The sequence below is a fragment of the Thermobia domestica genome, chromosome 2 (assembly GCF_964235325.1).
Source record: "Thermobia domestica chromosome 2, izTheDome1.hap1.1, whole genome shotgun sequence".
NCBI lineage: Eukaryota > Metazoa > Arthropoda > Insecta > Zygentoma > Lepismatidae > Thermobia > Thermobia domestica.
In genome coordinates this window covers 4,094,368-4,112,821 of record NC_137455.1, presented here as the reverse complement: position 1 = coordinate 4,112,821, position 18,454 = coordinate 4,094,368, and the positions used below count along the sequence as shown (strand labels likewise).

Genomic DNA, 18,454 nt, shown 5'->3' with positions numbered 1-18,454 from the left:
ACGTCACCCCTACTCCACGCCAAACAAGGTAATTTTTCTCTGTCTGACACTCATCTTTTACGTTCCATGCGGTGTCACATCCTTATCGGGCCCTACTTCCAAAACAAGGCAGCAGAGGTCAAAGGTCATATTAGGTTTTTGTCTCCCTTTTACATGTAGCATCAACCTTGCTGAGTACGGGCGCGAGTTGTAGACCACCCAATATATGTGTATACAACATGTCAGACCGGAAGAATGCTCCATAGCAAAAGAAATTGATCAGACAGATTAAAAACAAGCCACTTGGCGTAGCAGCCCAGTTTGTGGTCCTAAGCCTGCTCCAGTGCCATCCGGTAGCAATCGGCTGGAACTACCTCCAGGCTAACGGCGAACACGTGGTCAACACGCTGCGACGCTCTGTCTCTAGCAGACGCATCAGGAGCTTTCTAGATCTAGTGGCCGCCAGTTCTTGTTTTCACGTGACTCCTCAGTTTGCCTCACTATGCTGGGTGGACGGCGAAAATTGGGAAGCACCGATCAGGAATCGAACCCGGCTCCAACGCTCTAACCACTAGAAAACGGTGTCCCCTGGCCAAAAATGTTATTAATGGACTCGTTGCAAACTGCTTTATATTAGGGATAGACATAAATTTTCGAATCCAGATCTTGAAGCTGGATTCTAATCTAAGATCTAGATTAGTATCCATAATTTAGATCTTGAAGTCCGATTCCAAAAAAAAAAAAAATCAGGTTCTCTGCTTTAACTATGTAGCTGAAAGTTTCTGACCTAGAATATCTTACAATCAAGTCTTTTTTTTTTTTTTTTTTTTTTTTTTGAGAAAGTGTGAATACACATAAGATTGAGTGTCGAAGACAAAAATTATATTCCAAAATATATAAATACCTATGAACTGGTTTTTTTTTTTTTTTTTTTTTTTTTTTTTTTTTTTTTTTCAGGATACAAAGACATTGTCCATTCAGATTCCTTTAAACATATTATTCAGATATTGTCCATTCACCTAAGATCCTTCCAGACAAAGAGTTAGTAGGTCAGAAGTCTCCTATTTTTCCTTCAAATAGCGTAGTTTAGGATCGATCTACCAGGTATGACTTGAATAAACTGAACAAGATAGTAATAAATGCCACTAGGGAGAATAAAATTCTTTTCATGGTAGAAAATACATTACTAGCCCATTAATACCATGAAAAGATGCAAAAGAACTTATTATTATACAGACCTGTCGTGTAATTCCCTAATGTCATTCTGCATTACTCAAAAATGAAATAAGGAGGTCAAGGTCTTTCCGGTGGGTGTTTCAAATGCTACAAAAGGAAATAAACTTCGAATAAATGAAAGGACGTTAAGGCATTCATGTTGTTAGTAAAAGTACTAAAGCAAAGAAAACATATTTATTATACTGTAATCTTTTCAATACATTAATATGAGAAACCTTATAATGCAACCCTCTACCTCGATCCGTCTTCTGACTGTCGATACAAAAACTGCTAGAATTAGCGAGAAATCATTTTCTAATCAACAGCTAATCACCATCCCAAAAATAGGATATATGAAGGTAACCAAGAAAGTCTGTCGCTTTTTCACCCACCACCTTCGAACATAGATCTGTCACCTAAGATGTACCTGGAAGATCAAAAATAGTCCCCATCGACGATCTTCTGCCAACGTTCTGCAAGGCAATGAATTGCATCGCGGTAGAACTTGGTAGGCCGTGAAGCGAGGAAGGTATCAAGTGCATTTTGCACCTCTACTGGGGATTTGAACTGGCGTCCTCTAAGATGATTGTCCAAGGAATGGAAGAAGTGATAATTGGACGATGCAATGTCCGGGAAGTATGGCGGATGCTATAGTGTTCCCACTTCCAAGGCGTAGAATGGTGTCCCGATCCCGATCATCTGAGCCACGTAAGGCTTAGCTAAGTTCATTTTGAGTTTTACGTCCCGTTCAGCAGCAAGGCTATATGAGACGTGCACCTACTGATTAACGTGGAATCAGAACCACATGAGATCCCAACGGGAATCGAACCCGGGTACGTGAAGCTTAGCGTTGTCCTGTAACAGGAGGATTTCATTGCGATTCAGAAGTGCTGGCTCCAGAGTTTTGAGTTTTTCTTGAACACGGCTCAACTGCCGACAAGCTCTGAATCTGGTAGCAGTTCCCGATGCACGATACCGCGAGGGGTCTACCAAACACACAAGAGGACCTTCTTCTGGTGCAGTACTAGTTTCGCTGTTTTGGAACCGGTTCATGAAATGCTAATCAATGATGACGGCGCCGTGGAGCTTCGTACAGGACCCACTTCTCATCGCATGTCAACATCCTGTCCAGAAATGGCTCTTTCTTCAGACAAGACAGCAAAGAAACACAGATGTCTGCTCGGGTTGCTTTCTGGCCCGGAGTCAAATCATGTGTGACTCATCGACACAACTTGTAGGGCTTCCTTAATTGAAGGGGGTGCTGCCGAATGGTTTCTCGACTCACACTGAATTGTAGTCCCAGTTCGTCACATGTCTGGCTACTGTTCGTCTCAATTGCTGCCTGAATATCTTCATTTTGAACATGTGTTCTTCTTCGGCACATGATGCGTCTTCGAGTGTTTCACCACCGTCCTTAAACTTGATAAACCACCGCTACACTGTCCGCGTAGTCACATCCTCACCAAAGGACTGGTATATCTTCCTTCTCGCTGCAGCGGCGTTTGACCCCAGTTTGAGCTCGTACAGCATACACGCCCTTATAACGCTCTGTGGAGGTCCCATATTTACTCTGTCCTTACGCAAGTCCATGGTGTAACTGAGTTGCCGCAACCAGGTATTATGTTGGATATACCCACACCAACAACTGACCTTCGCCCTATCTCCATTCACATTCAATTCACAGTGTGAGAACCAATTGAGCACAGACCTCCACAAAAAGCTACAAAGAACTTTTTTGGTTACCTTTATACAGAATGGCCCTAAAGTAGATATACAAACCTACATATATAAAACATACAAGACTGTATACCTACTTTTGGGCCACTCTGTATATTGGTGTCGCGACAATTGCGATCAACAATAAAGTAGTCTATCTTAATTTGAAGATTCCACTGACAATTGTGATCAACTCAAATTGTCAAAATATTTGTTATTGAGATCTCATAACTTGAAAGAAACATTATTATTATTATTATTATTATTATTATTATTATTATTATTATTATTATTATTATTATTATTATTATTATTATTACAAGGATGAATAGGAAACTTCGTGCTCTGATCAACAAAATTAGAAAATATCTGGATAATTTATGTTTTATTTCCCCACGTAATACCCCTTGACCAAGATATATTTACCCCACCTCGCCGGTAACGCTTCTATACCATTTTTAAAAATGATTCTTAGAGTCCTGCAAAACATCTCAACACAGCAGTTTTCACTTCTGCATCCGAAGAAAATCATTGACCCTCAAGGGAAAACTTTTCAAGGTTTCTAAACAAGTGAAAGTCTGTGGGGGCCAGATCAGGCGTACAGGGTGGGTGCAGCAAAAGTTTGAACCCACAGAAATGAATTCCTTCCATGGATGCAAGGGATGTGTAAACGTGTGCATTGTTCTGATGAAACAGCAGCTTTCTTCTCAGCAGAATGGAACGCAGACGGAAGCGGCCTGGGATATTTTATATTACGTATCATCCCAGCATTCCTGAAGGAGGAAGACCCAAGAAAATCCTCATTCAAAATGGTTTGCTTGAAAACCCTTCTACACCTTTCCGACCGAGTGTGCCCACTACGAATCAAACCTGGAACGGGTCGCACTGTAATGTTCGAGAGATAAACCTTCACTTCCATACTTGACTTAGTTGGTAATTCATTACTATGAATTATTGAGTATGTATGTAGTATTCTTGAACAAGAAAATGGAAGCTTGGAAAAGTAGTTCTCTCTCTTATCTTGCCTTATGAATTGATCATGAAATATTAATTCAGTCATGAGACACGGCGCTTAAGAAATAATAATTATAATAATAAAACTTCCGGTGAACGAGTGGTTCTGAGATTCTTATGCGATAGCAAAGACATTCTAATTGTTTTTGAATTTCTGTTATAGTTTGTTTGCCTGTGCTGTAAGTTCATTAGAAAGCAGCCACATCGGGAAACCAGTGACAACCGTAATGTTAGCGTAGTTATGCATTACCGTAAACCAATTATTATGATTCATTTAAATAATTAGAATACTTTACGTGTATAGCTGTCATTCGAAAACAACAGTTATCACTACACATCCTATCGTTTTCTTTCCCGTTGAGTTGATTTTGAGTTTAATATCCCTTTCAGTGACGAAACTATATAAGACGGGACCTACTGATTAACATGGAGTCCGAACCACATGAGCTCCCGCCGGGAATAGAACCTGGGTCTCCCAGGCCAAAGGCGCGTGCGCTAACCGCTTAGCCACGGGGGAACTCTATCTTTCCCGTTAATCATTTCACCTGTTAAAGAGTGTAGAGGAACATAGACTAGCATACTAACGGTTCCCGCTATGCCTATCCTATGCCTTTTACTGACTAGTACGATTAGTTGGAAATGCAACACTGTTGGAGAATCTCTCTGTCCACGGGATTTAGGAAGAAACAATGCTTTTTCAAGTAAAGTGCTCTTACTGATGGATAGTGACGTAATCAATGGTTTTACAGGTAAATTACTCGCAGATCCGTGGGTATCCATACCTTGGTAACATATGCTCATTCCATTTCCTATCACATTCCCTCCTCTTAATTCCTCACTCTATTTTTCTCTTCTGTTCTGATTGTAAGAGCACATTCCTACATCATACATCCACCAGCTGGAAATTATTGACACCAACAATGGCGTTACGGTTAATTCAAACCGGGGAAATTCATTCTACCTGATTTTCTATAGGGTAATATTCCATAGGTACAGACAATAATGTACAAAGAAATTCTTAACCCTTTACCCTTTTATTATAAAATATGTCTTATAAAATTATTATACAAGTTTCTATAAGTCTTTGTCTTTAAATACTCGAAAATGTTTTCAGTGTAGGATAATTCCCTTCGGCATACTATGTTACCTCGGGTTGATAGGATGCCTCTGACCAAAGCGGCCTCAGACGGAATGGGTATAGGTAACTCCGTAGCCCATAGCGATCTCGAGAGCACGTACTGAAGGATAAGTCTCCGTAGCCCATAGCGACCTCGGGAGCAGGTGCTGAAGGATAAGTCTCCGTAGCCCATAGCAGCCTCGAAAGCAGGTACTGAAGGATAAGTCTCCGTAGCCCATAGCGGCCTCGGGAGCAGGTACTGAAGGATAAGTCTCCGTAGGCCATGACGGCCTCGGGAGCAGGTACTGAAGGATAAGTCTCAGTAACCCATCGCGGAATCGAGAGCAGGTACTGAAGGATAAGTCTCCGTAGCCCATAGCGGCCTCGGGAGCAGGTACTGAAGGATAAGTCTCCGTAGCCCATAGTGGCCTCGGGAGCAGGTACTGAAGGATAAGTCTCCGTAGGCCATGACGGCCTCGGGAGAAGTACTAAAGGATAAGTCTCCGTAGCCCATAGCGGCCTCGAGAGCAGATACTGACGGATAAGTCTCCGTAACCCATAGCGGCCTCGGGAGCAGGTACTGAAGGATAAGTCTCCGTAGCCCATAGCGGCCTCGGTAGCAGGTACTGAGGGATAAGTCTCCGTAGCCCATAGCGGCCTCGGTAGCAGGTACTGAAGGATAAGTCTCCATAGCCCATACCGGCCTCGGTAGCAGGTGCTGAAGGATAAGTCTCCGTAGCCCATAGCGGCCTCGAGAGCAGGTACTGAAGGATAAGTCTCCGTAGCCCATAGCGGCCTCGGGAACAGGTACTGACGGATAAGTCTCCGTAGCCCATAGCGGCCTCGGGAGCAGGTACTGAAGGATAAGTCTCCGTAACCCATGACGGCCTCGGGAGAAGGTATTGTAGGTTAATGATCAGTACAACACACTGATGATTTCTCAGTCCCGTTGCCTTCTTTTATAGTCATCCTTTGGAGGAAAAACCTGTGGAGGGGTTGTCGGATTTCTTCGTGGTTCTCCGTAATCACTTCGTCTCTTCCCAGAAGAGTAGTTTTCATCTTATGTCTTCCACTATTTGTTTAGAGATCGTAAAAACACGTGTTTATACTAAAAATATGTCACACACCTGGTGGAAGACTGTTACAAATCAAAATTACACAATTGTGGGAATTGCAGGTTCCCATAAACCTTTAAAATGTGCTATTCTATCAAAATCACTCCCTGGAATACTGGTATTTATGCTATATAGGGGTTTAATTTGTTTAGTTACATTTCTGCGAAAATACCACCAGGTAGAGCTCGCTTCTTTCTCTTCTCTTTTTAGCGATAACTCAAAATTTACATTTTTTGAGTTGTAACACTCTGCCACCAGGTGTGCGATGTGGCTTATAGTACGTGTGGGCGTAAGGATCCTTCTAATATTTATGGAACTTCCTTTCCGAAATTATTATTATCATATTGTCCTGTTCTGCACTTCGCTATTGCTTTCAATAATGCTTTGATACGTTTCCTGGAATGCTTTTTTATGTTTTTTCATTTCTAGTGAGTCTTCCTCTGCTGAAACTCTGAAGACAGAGAAACAAGAGTCATCAAGGACGTATCCGTCTCCAATTATTGAGTCCATGATTCCGTCGGGATACAATAAAGACAAGCTACCGAAAATCAATGGTAAGGAAGAATTTTGTAAACTATAATGAATGTTTTTTTATGGAAAAAGTATAATATTTAAGCTTTCATTTGATTAAATATAGATTAGGCGCTTACCTCTGGTGCGTGAGGTTCCTGATTCGATTTCCGCCCAAGTTTATTTGTGCTGGACAACATTGTGTCTAGGTTTTCTCGGACTACTAACGTTTTCTTCCAATTTCTCATTCCACCAATTCTTCCATCCTTATTCACTTGCCTTAACCATCGTCTTGTACTGTTTTTTAAAATAAACTTTGCTGTACACATAAGGAATCGAAAATACACTGACCTGTTTCCACTGAGACCAATTTATTGAGGATGTTTGCATTTATAGAAATGTCGATCCTTAGCCTTGAGAAAAGCTTTACAAATTCCAAGCACTTGCTTGATCAATTTATCCAACTTTTGCAAAGCTATGCGACTCCAATAGCTTTGAAAATCTTCAAGAGATATACAGTATTCGTTATCATGTGTTCACGGACCGTCAAATCAAGTTTATCTCACTCGAGCTCGATGGATAACAAATCCAGTGACTGAAGCGGCTATTCCGTTTTCCTCTTTGCTTTCATATAAATACTGCATAACTTGGAAGAATGTTTCGGATCGTTATGCTGTTGCAGTACAAAGTTACGGTACAAAATCCGCCTTCCTAATGGAATTGCATGCCTCAGTTAAATGTGATACACTTTTTCTGTCCATTATTCCGTAGGTTTAAACTAAATTACCAATCTGATTGCTTGTAGAACAATCACGCACAGTGACATTGCCTTTTCCGTGTTTGACTATAGGCATTGCACAATCGGGATAAAAACACTTTACGGAAAGGGCAACGCAGAAAACTGGCGTTGAGAACTGAAAAGTTGAAACTTAGATTTGTGTGCACAGTGTACGCACTTCCACTGTTCATCAGTCCAGTCTTTGTGTTTTTGTCAGCAATGTACCTTTTTGGAATGTTTCCTGCTCGAAAATCTTGTTTCCTTATTTCAACCCTACCCCCCAAGACTACAAATATATAGACATCGGACTGATGTGCGTGACAACCGCTCTTAAGTAACACCGTTGCTACTTCCGGAGTGGTTAAACGTTTATTCCGTTTGCTTGTAGTTCTAATTAATTTGTGTTTACGAGAAGTTGTTATTTCTAGACGACCAGTTTGTTTCAATGTAGTATTTATACCAATTTCTGACTGTCTTTCTGTCTAAGAACAAAACTGATGGTATTTGTATAATCCCTACAATATTACAAAGGGCACTAGGAAAGTTTTGCAATAGAAAAGAACGGATTATCACAGGAGTTTGCAACTTAGCACGTGTTTAGACATGCCCAAACTACACTGTAGAAACTCTAGTCATTGTCTCATTAGGGGTGATTCCATATCGGGACCAAGTACCCGGTAAAACCTATATATCGTCTGAAAGCTCTTGCCATGAGAAGTACGAAACCGTTTTCAAATCACGGGCAAACCCACAACCTGACGCTGTGAGGGGCCAGTTTTTTGATGTTCGTGATCCTATGTATGGCATATTCGAGAGAATTAAAAATGAATATTACGACGCTCACGCGTAAGCGGTTGAGCCTATTAGGTATCTTTTTCGATCCTAGCTAGAACGTGACTCGGGCAAGGCTGTGATAATATCACTTTGCTCCGAGGCGTACCCATTTGGTCAGTGTTGCCAACGAATTGTAAATACAATGTGGCAGATGGTTTCTCTACCACTGGATATATATTCATGTAACGTGGCATAAACATCATTTATCACTAGAGAAAACATACTGTGGACGTATTCCTCTCTCAATTTGTCAGTGTTGCCAACCAATTGTAAAAATGAAAAGGTGTAAAATAGCTTCCATACGATAAGACGTTTATTCATCAAGCTTCGCAGAAATGTCACACAACACTATAGCAAAAAGACGTTGCGTGTGAGCGTCTCCCACCATTCTAGGTTGTCAGTGTTGCCAATCAAGTGTAAACATCAGAATGTTACAAATGGCATGCGTGCTACTGAACGAATATATAACAAACGTGGCATAAGCAACATTGGACAATGGAAAACCTAGCATGGGTCACAGTGTAATTATGTCCGCCAATGCTGTAGACTTCATTCAAAAATCTTGAATGTTCACATTGGTTGGCAACACTGCTAAACTTGGTTGCTTGTGTGACGGGGACACTCATACTATGTTTTCTATTGTCTAATGCTGCTTATGTCCCATTTGTTATATATTCGTTCAGTGGCACGCATGCCATTTGCAACATTCTGATGTTTACACTTGATTGGCAACATTGACAACCTAGAATAATTGGAAGACGGTCACACTCAATGTCTTTTTGCTATAGTGCCGTGTGGTGTTTCTGCCAAGTTTGGTGTTTAAACGTCTTATCGCATGGAAGTTGTTTTACACCTTTTCATTTTTAGAATTGGTTGGCAACACTGACAAACTAGAGTCCTTGAGAGAAGAATACGTCCACAGTATATTTTCTCTAGTGACGAATGATGTTTATGCCGCGTTACATGGATATACATTCAGTGGTAAAGAAACCATCTGCCACATTGTATTTACAATTCGTTGGCAACACTGACCAAATGGGTACGTCTCGGAGCAAAGTGATATTATCAAAGCCTTGCCCGAGTCACGTTCTAGCAATGATTCAAAAAGGGACCTAATAGGCTCAGTCGCTTACGCGAGATACCTCGTAACATTCATTTTTACTTCTTTCGGATATACCATACATAGGGTCACAAACATCCAACAAACTCTCCCCTTATAGGGTGAAGTTGTGGGTTTGCCCGTGATTTGAAAACGGTTTCGTACTTCTCATGGCAAGAACTTTCAGACGATATATAGGTTTTACCCAGGTCCTTGGTCCAGATATGGAATCATCCCTAGTCAGTGTTAGTTAATTTTCAGCTGTGTTAGTGAAAAGAGGTGGAGATGTTTCGTGGTCTAAAACTGAGTACCAGGCAATTTTGCGCTATAATTTTGTATGCGGTCTAAGTGTTGATCAGTGTTTAGAGGAAGGGGCTCCTGTATTTGGAGAGGATTGTCCGTACAACGATATTTAGGTTGTACCGAGAGTTTTAGTAAGGAAAATGCTTGAGACAGATAGACGGGTTACAGACCACAAAATAGAGGTATGCTTGGGCATTAATGCAAAATCAGTTCGTGCTATTCCCCGCGATCACTTTCGAGTTAGAAAGTTTCGTACTGTTTTGACCGACGAGAAGATGGTGTAGCGTGTTTTATGGTGTGGTGCCGTGAAATGTTGAAAAATTTAAAAATGGAACATCTTCCTCTGTGAACAGTATTGTGACGTCCCGACCAAGGCTTAAAACAAAGTGTAGGTGTTCGAAGATGATACTCCCGTGGCTGTTCCAAAGTCCACATCAGTGAAGAAGAGAATGTTGGTGGTATTTTTTACTTGTGACCAATTGTCGAGCGAGTTGTCTTAGAAACACAGAAGGCATTCACAGGAAGGTGGTATACCTAGGAATATCTGCCTAAAGTTCTTACAGCTCTCAAACAGTTGCGCCAAAACTCAAGAATGAACAAATGGTTTCTTCACCACGCCAACGCTTCAGCGCACCGTTCAAAAGTTTGCTCAGAGTATTTGATCAGTACTGGACTAAAACTGTTAGAGCACCCTACATACAGTCCAGATCTCGCTCCCTGGGACTTCGCGCTGTTTCCCCATGTAAAGACCAGACTGAAAGGAAGGCGTTTTATAAGCGATGACACCCTACTAACAGCTTGGGACGATGAGTGTACCCAGATCTTTGCCGAAAGATGGCAGAGTTTCTTCGACAACTGGTTTCAAAACCTGGTAAAGTGTAATGTGTGGTGGAAAGTTCTTTGTAAAGTATAGGAAATAATGTCATATTGCAAAGCTTTCCTAGTACCCGTAAAGGCATTTTATACAAAGTAAGTAGAAATTGCTTTTTCTTTTCTTGGCATTTTTAGGCTTGGTTAACTACAATAATAATTCTAGAATTGATTGTAAAGTTTTAAGGGCACAAAAATTTAAAAAGAGTTTCAAAGTACCAAATTCTATTCTTTGAGTGTGTTCTAGTTTCCTCATTAGCTCACTATATGCTTCATACTTGAGAACTCGGAAAATTTTCGATCAGAGAAACTAACAAACTTTATGGCCTATGGAACCCGAGGCTCAATGCCGTGTTCATTTATCTGCCTATTTATCATTTCATTTATCTCCCTGTTTTGTTAGGTTACAAAAGCGAGAAATTCTCATGTAAGCATTATGTTGTCAATGAAATGCATAGAAAATATTATCACGTAGGAGAAGGTGTACATAATATTACACTTATGGATCCTACTAAAATATACGAACGCATAAAATAGAAGATATTAAGTATATAAACATGACCATTTACATGCTAATTAGGAAACCATTTATACCACTTGAGAAGTAGTTTCTGTTGCCGTTTCTTCATTTATTGAATCATTTGGATATTCCTTAATAGTGTAATAGCATTTTACAGCAAGTAGGATAAATAGCTTCTTACGAAAAGTGGTAACATTAGTCATAGCCCTATTTTTAAGTACATAAGAAGTTTATTATACAGCCTTACAAAATTCATATACATAGTTTTGCTTATATTAGCATAATTTTGATGCATCACAAGTATGCCACTCTCTTGTCTTGTATTATGGCTATGAACATTTTTGTTAAAGGTAAAAAGATGCATAAAAAGAATAGGTTTATAAATATATAAGCTGAGAAGTGTTAACATTTTTGCTTCTATGAAAATCTTTTTACATGACGACTTTGTTGGTAATTCGAAAGTTATTCCAATCGCTTTCTTTTGCAGTTGGAAAATGCTTAAAATATTTTCAGCAATTCTCCAATGTATTATTCAGAAGCTAATTAGTGAATTAAATTTGGCATAGTAAAAGCTAAGAAGTGATCCTCTCGACACAGTACCTTGAAGTTTATATAAGGCAAAACACACGCTACTTAGTTTTTTGTTTGAAGTGGAGATGTGAGCAGACCACGAGAGATCGTCACTTATGGTTACACCTAAAAGTTTTGTCCTGCTAGAATATTGGTGGGAATGAGAAGGTATTTTTTATTCTAGGTGATATACGCGTTTTTCCTGGCGTGTATAGCTAGATAGATAGATATAGATATAAATATGTGTGTTTAATTTAAATTAATAATAGATAATATGTATATAGATCATACTTTTCTGTAGGTCAGCCAGTAACCGTGGTAATTGGAATATCAATAGCTGCCATCACGGACGTCAGAGAAGACACTTTGGTAAGTCTTTCTCTTTAGAACTTGCCTATTGTTCTTTTTCTGTATCAGTAAATCGTAAGTGAGGTAATGACCATTAAAGGAATTTCTTATATATTTCTATTTGCATCTCGAGAGAAGTGCTGTAACTAGGTACGGGCAGCCGAAACAGTGTCCTGGGAACCTGGAAATAAGGATCCGAAAAAAACGAGTCATACTTATAGTTATTTCTGTTTTGAGAACTGAGTAAAGGATGATGTCGAAGAAATTGAAGAATTTAGTGCTCTAATCTGAATCAATTGTCAAGAATAATGTATTCGTTTTTATTTCTATGGGCAGAAAAAGAAATGGCCGTCGGTGGTGGCTTTGAGGTCCTACAGAGCTAGAAACAATATTATTGTTATTCAATCAAATAAGTCCGAACATTAATTTGGTTGCTTTTTCTCTTTCTCGTCCTTTGTTTTCTTTCTTTAATCCTGTGTTTCTTTTCTCGTTCTCAGACGAAGACGGCTATCCATTGGGTAGCAAAGGGTCCTGAGGACAGAAAGTCATACACACTCAACCTGGGAACGATTTGTGCATAAAGAAATTCAAAGGGGGGGGGGTTCTTATAGCTTCTAGCTTCAACTGTTTTTTTAATGCTCCGACCCGGCTCTTCATTTACGGCTAGGGATGCGCACGAGACGAGTCGAGACAGGATTTGCCTGACAAAATTCGAGTCGAGACACGGCTCTTCCAATAGAGAAATATACATTTTTCGAGTCGAGACATCACTTTTATGACAAATTTTCGAGTAGAGACAGCCACAAATCTTGTCTCGTGCGCATCCCTATTTACGGCGTCTGAACACTTTAACCGAAACGGGCTATCATCATCGCATTTTATTTTTCTTTAGTTTTTTCATCATCTTTTACTTGCTATAATTGGAAGGAAGAAAGGGAACAAGGAAAAGGGTGGGAAGGACGAGACCACAACACTCAACATCCAACAACAATGAACAAACAAAACAAAACAAAACAAAAATTTTAAATACGAAAACAGAAACAAAAAGGACCTGAGCTATCCAATCTCTCCTAATCTATCTTACGTATTGACTAACAAAAATTTAATTACTATCTAATTCCTACCTAATTTTATTATCATATTATTTAACAAAATTTAATTACTTCTAGCTACTACCTAAATTATCATGTATATTGTAAGGATCCCCACATCACGACAAGAGCACATGTCAACACAACACGTGCTATTGATTGTAAACAGAATAGCAGACGAGAAGTCGACACGAAAAACACCGAGGAACGCCGAAGGAAGACGAACCTCACGCAAGGACCCCAAGAGGACAAATAAAAGGGCAACCACGGAGGGACCTGGTATCAGTCGACCAATTGATGGTAACCTATCCTAAACCCTGGAGGCTGCTATGAACCTAAGGGAATCACCTTAAATACCATTCCTCGTGAGGGTTGCTATGAGCGGAGGCTCCTAGAACCAAAGCCTTGAGACTCCCAGAGGCTGCTCTGAAGCTAAGGAGTTATCTGTACAGAGCACTATAACCTGTAAAAATTGGTCATTGAAGAGATACTTTATTGCCAGAACTTTTGTAAACACAAAAGACTTAAGTTTACAATAAATTTCGGTCCATTATTGACTCTACCAAAGTCATTACAATATTAAGTTAACAACTGTTTAATATTTCTACAAAACCTACATTTTATATTTTCGTCTTATTGATTTTAAAGGGTTCATTAAAATAACATGAAAATTTTTTCCTGATATGCTCTGATCTCCAGTCAGGTAATTTCAGTGTCTCCTTACTGCTTATTCTCTTCCTAATCTTGGTTTCTCACCTAAATGATTTTCACCTGTGTGTATGTGTTCCTCTCCTGTGTCACGGTTTCCCCTGTGTGATTAATAATCACTATATACACCATCATTTTCATTAAACACTACACTTTTGTATAATGCACTTAAGTGTCATATCGTTAAAGTTAGTTCACAGTTTTCTTTATTTTTTTAACTATGATTATGGCTGTATTTGTTAATGTAGCTGTATTATTCACATTATTCTTTGATCTCGGTGTCAAAACCATAGGTTTCCATGGTTGGTTTCTTCCTTGTTTGAATTTCCGGAGAGCTTTTTCTCTGCTTCTTTTACGTCATCTGACTTGGTCATAGACACTGGATTTGCTGATGTTGCCATTTGGGTATCCTCCTTTGCCTGTTTCTTGGCTTGCGAGCTCTTCCTACTCAAGGGCGGGCTACGTTGCGTCATCTTAACTTAACACGCGGTTGCGGTGAAAAACCGAGATTTTCCCCTGAAAAATTACGGATAACCCCAATACACTCACGTATGAAGGGTTGCCTACTTTTACTTACATAGATTGAGGAGCGCCTGAGTCGTTATGCTAACCATTCCTACCACAATGCCCAAAGGGTTGCATATTTGCTCATTAAGATTGAAAATAATAATTACTCACTTATACATTGTCCATACAGCCACATGTTATAAATGAATGTCAAGTCCGGAAATGATGACGCTGAAGATTTTACTTTTTAAACTTCTTCATCCTTTAAATGATACGTGTAATTGTCTTTCAGTGTTTTGTATCACGAATTAATATTATTGCTTTTGTTCTTCTTTAACTCATGAACCACTAGTCCAATATACACCGGGTGCTTTAAATAACACTCACCAAAGATTCACACACACTACAGTACCACACATTGCATACGAAACACATTTTTTTTTCCGAACTCCCGAGCTCCTTTTCAGGAGCAAAAAGAAGAAAAACGTACTTCCTCTCCTTTCATGATCCAATACTCAAGTCCTTCTAGCTTCAACTGTTACATCTTCAAAGTAAATCACTGGCTGGGGGGGGGGAGCAACTAGTACTATCATGCACCATGCAGAATACTGGGTATTATTCTGACTTGCCAGTCAGCTGGTGCTTATTACAGTCTTCATCAACTTTCCTTCTTCTTCTTCTACTTCTTTTTTTGTCAAAGGAATAGCTATAAAATGTACGTAGTGTTATAGTTCTAAATCTATTTATAGTTTCATCCTATTAGATTTTCCTTGTTTTTTTTTTAAATAAAATAATAATATAATTCAACAAATATGATTATAAATCAAAAGTAAGGTTATTAATGTTATATATAAGATTAATTCGTATATATAATAGATTGGTGTCTTCTTTGTGCAATAGGTAAGTTTGTTCTGTATTCTCTGGGGTCACCAGAGGTGTAAAAGTAAATCTTAGGTCCAAAGCATGGTGTGTGTGTGTATATATCTCCATCAGTGTAAAAGTTTTAGGATTTGCTAGGTTTACCTATCGTGTTGTTAAGCTTAGACTAAAAATATTGTGGATACAGAATATTTGTAAAATTTCGTATTATGAAGGGTTTTACTACAATATGCAACAATTATATATATATATATATATATATATATATATATATATATATATATATATATATATATATATATATATATATATATATGGTCTAAAAATGGCGAGTCCTCGTCTGGAGACACAAATTGCACTATATCCTTCAGTCGCAAATAAAGAACCATAGATTAAATCTACCAAGCTATGAAATAGTTATATCGATTCTCTCCAGATGGCAGCTAAAGTCGATATAGATTGTTGATACTAGCATCACTTATTAGTGTAGCAATCGGTTTAACTGCTTCTCTTATTCGAAGAATAATGCTAATGGCTGCAAGTTAATCTGCGACGTTGCAACATTGTGAAATTTTAATTTTCCATAGCGACTGAAGGAGGCCCCGGAGGGCATACTATCATAGAACATTTTCGCTTTATTCTGGCTTATAGACTAGTGCTCTGAGGTCTGTGGGCGTCATTTTTAGAACACACACACACGTATATACACATATATATATATATATATATATATATATATATATATATATATAACTCTATGGCCTATGGAACCCGGAGGTTCAGTGCCGCGTTCACAAAAGCTCTCCAATGACTTCTATCCTTAGCTAATTGGATCCAGTTTCTACTTTGTATTCCTATCTCTGCGAGATCCATCTTAATATTGTCCTCCCATCTGCGCCTAGGTCTTCCTAATGGTCGTTTTCCTATGGGTCTACCAGTCAAGACTTTGAAAGCGTTTCTACTTTCTTCCATTCTAGCTACATGACCCGCCCACCTAAGCCTCCTAGACTTGACGACCCTAACAATGTTGGGTAAACCGTATAAACTATGTAACTCCTCGTTATGAAGCTTCCACCATTCCCCATTCTCGTTCCTCTTGGGTCCGAATATTCTTCTCAGGATCCTGTTCTCAAATACTTTCAGTCTATGTTCTTCCCTCAGAGTAAGCGACCATGTTTCGCAACCATACAGAACAACAGGCATGATTATCGTTTTATATATTTTAAGCTTCAAATTCCTCGATAGAATTCGCGACGACAACAGATTTTGAACCGAATAGTAACACGAATTCCCTGCTTTTAGTCGACATTTAATTTCTTCGTGAATATGATTTTCGTCTGTTAATATTGATCCTAAATATTTGAAAGTATCCACTTTATCAAAAGCCTTATTTAATATTTTAACGCCTCCACAATTTGCCGTATTACGGTCCCGACGCACTTCCATGTCTTTAGTTTTCTCTGCATTTACTTCTAAACCCATGTCCCTGCAAGCGTTTAATAAGATCTCTGCATTTATTTCTACTGTTCTCCTATCATCCCCTATTAAATTTACATCATCAGCATATGCCATAACCTGGTGAATGCCGTTCAACTCTAGGCCCTGGTTGCTATCTTTGATTTTCCTTATGGCGTGATTCCAGCACAAAGTTAAATAATAATGGCGACAACGCATCTCCTTGTTTCAGGCCATTTTCGACGTGGAAGCTCGTGGACAAAAATTTTCCTACCCGGACTTTACTTTGGGATTCACTTAAACATATCTTAATTAATCTAATTAGCTTTCTCGGTATTCCAAGTTCTGTAAGAACGTTGTATAATGTTTCTCTCCTAACCGAGTCGTAAGCCTTTCTAAAATCAATAAATAGTTGATGTACCGGGGTATTGTATTCCCACTTCTTTTCGAGTATTTGGCGAATGGTAAATATTTGGTCGATAGTTGATCGATTTCGTCTAAATCCGCACTGATAATCTCCAATAATTTCATCTGCGTATGGGGTCAATCTTGCTAACAGAATATTTGAAAGGATTTTATAGGATGTTGACAGAAGAGAAATGCCTTGATAATTATTACAGTCAGTTTTGTCGCCTTTCTTGTGAATTGGAACAATGATTGATTCTTTCCACTCTTGTGGCAATTCTTCCTTGTTCCAGATAAGGAGAATGAGTTTGTGTATCTTGTTCCACAATTTTTCGCCTCCAGCTAAAATTAACTCAGCCGGAATTTCATCTACACCCGGAGATTTGTGTTTCTTCAATTTCTTTATAGCGGCTTCCACTTCTATTCGATTGGGTTCTGGAATATACGATTCTGCGGTGTGTATCTCCTTTTCTCCACACACATTAGTTTTTGACTGCGTGTTCAGCAAATCGTCAAAGAAATCTTTCCATCTATTTAAGAGGCTATCCGTATCGGTGAGAACTGTTCCGTCAGATTTCTTTAATATATAAGCACGAGGTTGATAGCCTTTCTTAAATTCGCTGATCCCCTTATACATGTCCCGAATATTTTTATTTTTACTATTATCTTCAAGTTTCTTAATTTTAGCTTTCAAAAAATCCCGTTTCTTTGTTCTAAAAGTTTTGGAAGTTTCCCGCCTGATATCTGCGAAATTTTGTATAGTTGTTTCATTCGGATTTTGTAGCCACCGTAATTTTGCCTGTTTTCTCTTCTCTGCTAGTTTAATGCATTCTTGGTCGAACCATGGTTTGTTCCTACGTATTTCCGCGTGTCCCAATTTTTCTATTGCTGAACTTTTAATGCTATCTCTAATTTCAATCCAAGTATCCTCAACACTAGTGCACTCCGAGTCTTCTAAAACCGCGAATCTATTCGAAACTTCAATCTGGTATTCCTCTCTTACCTGGCTCTCTTCTAATTTCTTTAAATTAAATCTCTCCGTTTTCGGACATTGAATATTACCTTTATTCAACGATAATCTCTCTCTTATTATCGCTGCTATCAGGTAGTGATCAGTGTCACAATCAGCCCCTCTAAACGACCGGACGTCAATTATGCTAGATTGTCTTCTTCTATCTACTAAAACGTGATCAATTTGATTATGTGTTTTTCGTCTGGTGATGTCCAAGTGTATTTATGAACGTCGCAATGTGGGAATTTTGTACTCTTCACGATTAGGTTTTTGGATGTTGCAAAGTTCACGAGTCTAACACCGTTGTCATTACTTTCTGCATGCAAACTTTCGTTCCCTATAATCGGTTTGAAAATATCCTCTCGTCCTACCTTCGCATTGAAATCCCCTAATAGAATCTTCATATGGT

The 18,454-nt window shown here is 39.0% G+C and overlaps 1 protein-coding gene across 1 annotated transcript in view; it reads left to right on the top strand.

Moving 5' to 3' along the window:
* Nucleotides 1–6,589: 6,589 nt before the first annotated feature.
* The window catches only part of LOC145678938 (glycine receptor subunit alpha-2-like), a 44,307-nt gene continuing 32,442 nt past the window's right edge, over nt 6,590–18,454 (top strand). Inside the window, exons 1-2 of the mRNA XM_081749545.1 lie at nt 6,590–6,710; nt 11,942–12,009. Of these exons, the coding sequence (XP_081605671.1) occupies nt 6,665–6,710; nt 11,942–12,009 (114 nt within the window). The 5' untranslated portion in view covers nt 6,590–6,664. The remainder of the gene's footprint in view (nt 6,711–11,941; nt 12,010–18,454) is intronic.